Consider the following 4,050-nt stretch of genomic DNA (forward strand, 5'->3'; position numbering starts at 1 on the left):
GCGCCTTGTTGGCAGTACTTCTGGACAGGAGAGACCACCAGACGTACAGGTTTCTCCTGTGCGGCAATTGCGCAACGCCCGTGCCACAGTTCCTCATTGTCAGAAGCGCTCTCCGGGGCCCCTGCACACCCACGTTCAGTAGTTCCTTGGTTTCAGCCTTAGTCCCGCTGCGGTACTGAGATGTGGGAACCGGAGTCCACGAAGCCACAAAGTCTTTCCGTGGTCGTCGCGTTCTCTAATGCACTGCGCTTACGGAAGAATCTGTCGTCGTACGACCACTCGCACACGGCAGAACCCGTCGCCGCCGGCACCCTGCCTTTCCGCTGATTTCCGCCGTAACTGGCAGTCCGTGAGTTGTACTGGCCGAGCTGAGCACTATCCTTTTCAACACCGATCCAGGACCGTAAGCCCCTCAGTCTCTCCGACAACTTCAGAAAGGCGTGTATCGCCGTCCCGCAACGGGGATGACCTTCAAGCCTGACTAGGGTAATGAGCAGACGATCATTCAACTAACACCACGTAGAACCTCGCGAGTTCAGGCTTCTGGAGCTGCCACCTGTGTGGTCGTATTTGGTCGAGTGTAAGAAGAGAAGGGGTTAGGAATTCTTGTCTTTGTAGCTGACAACTGGGGTATGCAAGTCCCAGTGCTCTCTAAAACTGCACTGGAACGTAACTTTCTTCCACAGCCACTCATTGGTGAGATCAAAATCTTGGAAAGGAAATCCTAGAAATCTTTCCACAGTCGATTGTCTTACAGTTATTCGTGGACACGACTCTTCAGCTTGGCGTTCTCCATTGATCTCCTTCCCCGCTAGGCCTGGTAGTTCTCCCGGTTCCCTGTGCCTTCTCTCTTCGGAGTAAGTTTCATCCAACCGTTTCTCGTTTTTACTGAATGAGTCGTCTTGGTTGAGCTGACGCTCTGTTTCACTTCTATACTCCCCTCCACCGTCTGCAGTGAAACTTACTATGTTGTGTAAAGTCATGTCTCGTAAACGTTCTTGCTTTGAGAGCTCTTGCCACACAAGATCAACACCCTCTAAGAGGTCACGTACACACCATTGTAAATCTTCGCTAGCAAGTCTGTCCCCCTGAGTTCGTAACTTCTCCGGATCGCTTCGTTCACTTTCTCTTGTTGATGGTGTCTCATTCCCTCGTGCTTCGTTCTGCTTTTCTTTCTTTGGAAAGAGGAATGACAGGGGTACAAGGAATTCAAGTCGATGTCTCACAGTATCTGCAGTAGAGGGGAGAAACTGAAGAGACGAATGATAGACATGGTTAACAGATGCCGGGGCCATAAGTGGAGATGCTGAGGAAGAGCCGCTACTGAAAAGAGAAGTCTTACCCGCATGTGTGGATTTCCCGTCGGCCTGCATGTCAGTAGAATGAGATGACGATGGTAGTGATGGACAAGACTTCTCCTCTGCAGTATAGACCAATCACAAGAGCCAAATAGCCGAACACGGATGACTGAAGATCCAGTAATCAGTCACGCGGCCGAAGCTCTTTGCACGTGATCACCATGAGAGGAAGTTTCTTCGTCTCTCGTCTTCCGTTTCTTTGTCAGTGAATTCATTCATAGACAACAGATGCCCCTCTGTCTTTTCAAACAAGCGTAGTGACTACGGCCTTCCTCCTCTCTAAAAGCGAAGGAGAATCGACGCGCAACCAAATAATGGATAGTGAGTGGTCTTAAGTGTCTGGAGAGGTTGAATAAAACTATCTTCGTTACGTGATAATGAATGAGGTTTTAGGTGAAGTAAGGAGTGAGAATCTTCCTCATCAGTCACATGAGACACACACCTTTTCCTCTCTTTCTCTCTAGGTGCAATCTCTCATGACTTTTCACAGCCTCTCTCCTGTTTCCTATCGTATTCGGAGAAGGCTGTCATACACCAGTGCATAGAGGGGGGCGCAGGAGGCTTTAGCGACGTGTCAACTCCTTCCATGGACTCTCAGGAACATTCGTTCTACATAGCTAGACACAGCGGGTAGCCTCGGTGATAAACAAGGAAAGCGAGAGACAATAAGAAAACCCCCATCCACATGTACCTATATCTATCTATATCTACACTCATATGTATGTGATGAGCGAGAAAGCGAGGGAGATAGAGTTTTACTGACGCGTGTATTCTGTTTCTCGCAGCTAAGATGTATATGCATATACATATATGCACATACATTCACCACTATCTAGACATATATATATATATATATATATATCCACTAGTATATATATGTATTCACTACTATATATATGTATCGAGCCGTCAGCGATACTGGACGTATATCTGCAGCCCATGGTAGTAGTGTACTTGCCTTGTTGGTTTTGACTGGGCTGAATTTCATCCTGCCTTTGAGTCATCTGAGCCTGAGTGATCATAGCAGCATAACCTGCACGAGATAGAGCCTTCAGGAGACTACACACTCGAAGAGAACCGACAATAGTAAACGCCATAAGGATAGGAGAAGAGGTGGTCTTCTCTTGAAAGTCTTTCTTGTCTTCATACAAACATCCCATTTCCTTCTTTTTCTCTTTCTCTCTTGGGGCCATCATCCGTTCTTTCCTCTGTGAGAATCTCTCATTCTCACTGGGGATGACGGCTGGGTCTTTCGAGTGTACATCGACCATCATAGCCGTCTCTTCACTGAATGATTGAAGGTGACGAATATGTTTCTTTAATCGTGGAAGAAGAAGCTTTCGTGCTACATGAAGAAGAAAGAAGAAAAGCAAAAAAAAATTACACCCACAGTTCGCTGTTAAGATACTCTCCTGTGACAAAATGAATTCCACATACTCATTCAATTCCTCCGCTGTCGCAATAGCCTTCATCTCCTCTATCTTCTCCTCTATCTCTCGTTCTTCTTTGTCTTTTCTTGTTTCTTTAGTATCTCTTCTTCTTCTACTATCGTCATCATCTTCTTCTACTTTCAGTCTCTCATTCGTTCTATGGTCGCTAGACGTCGTGAAAGGAGAAGAAGAAGAGGAAGAAGAAGACATATGAGAATACGTAGAGTGCTCATAGGGGACTTGAGAAAAGGTATCTTGATTCTCTTCGTTATCATTCTTTCTCTCTCTCTCGTGAAGCTTCAGACTCTGGAGAATTCCTTGAGCTCCAGGAAAGTCATCTAGAAGAAAGTCTTGTACAGAAAGGTAATCTTCTTTCAAGGCATTAGCTACCTGGAAGCATTCAGATAGACACGGGGTCCCATCGGAATAGAAGAAGAAGAAGAGATAAATATGCATAAAGGTAGAGATAGCTAACTATAAAGAGATCTTAAGAAGATATAAACAAAGGGCGGTCGTTACGGATAAGGACGGATAGAAAAATCAGAGATAGATAGATAGACTAAAGAAGAAATGCCTCATCACACTTCTACATGGAAAGGAAATGAATCTCTTTCTCTCTATCCCCCCCGTCTCCATACACAGACTGAAGAAGAAGAAGAATGGACCTTTTCTTCTTCTTTTCCAACCACGAGTGATAGAAAGCTACGTTTTCCCTATCCTAAGGTAGAGGGAGAGAGAAGACAGGAGAAGATGAAGACGCTAGCAGCAGAGGTGTCCCGAGACGAGTACTGATCCCCATCTTCATCTTCTCCCTTTTATCTTTCGAGAAACAGCTTATTGCCAGTTTCATAAGATAAAGAAAGGAAAGAGACAGACAGAGAGAAGATGTCTAAGATGACTCAGTCTTTGTACAGAGATCTGTCCTTCTTCTTCTGTATAGGGACGCCTTATCAATGATATGAAGCCATAATCGACCCTATGAACTCTCTAGATGTTGCCGGAATAAGACGCACTATAACCTCCGAATCATCCGGTACTTCTCAGCCTCTCTCTCCACCTACACAAGAGCTAGCTCAAAGTTATCTATCCATCTATCTATCTTTAATCTATCTTTAATCTATCTATCAATGTGTAGCTAACAGGTCCATCTCTCTATCTTTGATCTACACCTGTCCTCAGTTGATATCTTTCATCTACCTCTCTACCTTGCTAGAGACGGAGAGAACGCACTCCCAGTTATCCTCTCTCTCTCTATATATATA

General features: G+C 45.2%; 1 protein-coding gene across 1 annotated transcript in view; it reads right to left on the minus strand.

Annotated features, from left to right (window-relative positions):
* CSUI_000391 (histone lysine demethylase jmjd4) overlaps positions 1-4,050 on the minus strand; it is a 7,417-nt gene continuing 3,367 nt past the window's right edge. The window contains exons 2-3 of the mRNA XM_068060625.1: positions 2,392-3,178; positions 1-1,420 (exon numbers count right to left, since the gene is read on the minus strand). Coding sequence (XP_067927401.1) covers positions 597-1,420; positions 2,392-3,178 — 1,611 coding nt within the window. The 3' untranslated portion in view covers positions 1-596. The remainder of the gene's footprint in view (positions 1,421-2,391; positions 3,179-4,050) is intronic.

Source organism: Cystoisospora suis (genome assembly GCF_002600585.1).
Source record: "Cystoisospora suis strain Wien I chromosome Unknown contig_167, whole genome shotgun sequence".
Lineage (NCBI taxonomy): Eukaryota > Apicomplexa > Conoidasida > Eucoccidiorida > Sarcocystidae > Cystoisospora > Cystoisospora suis.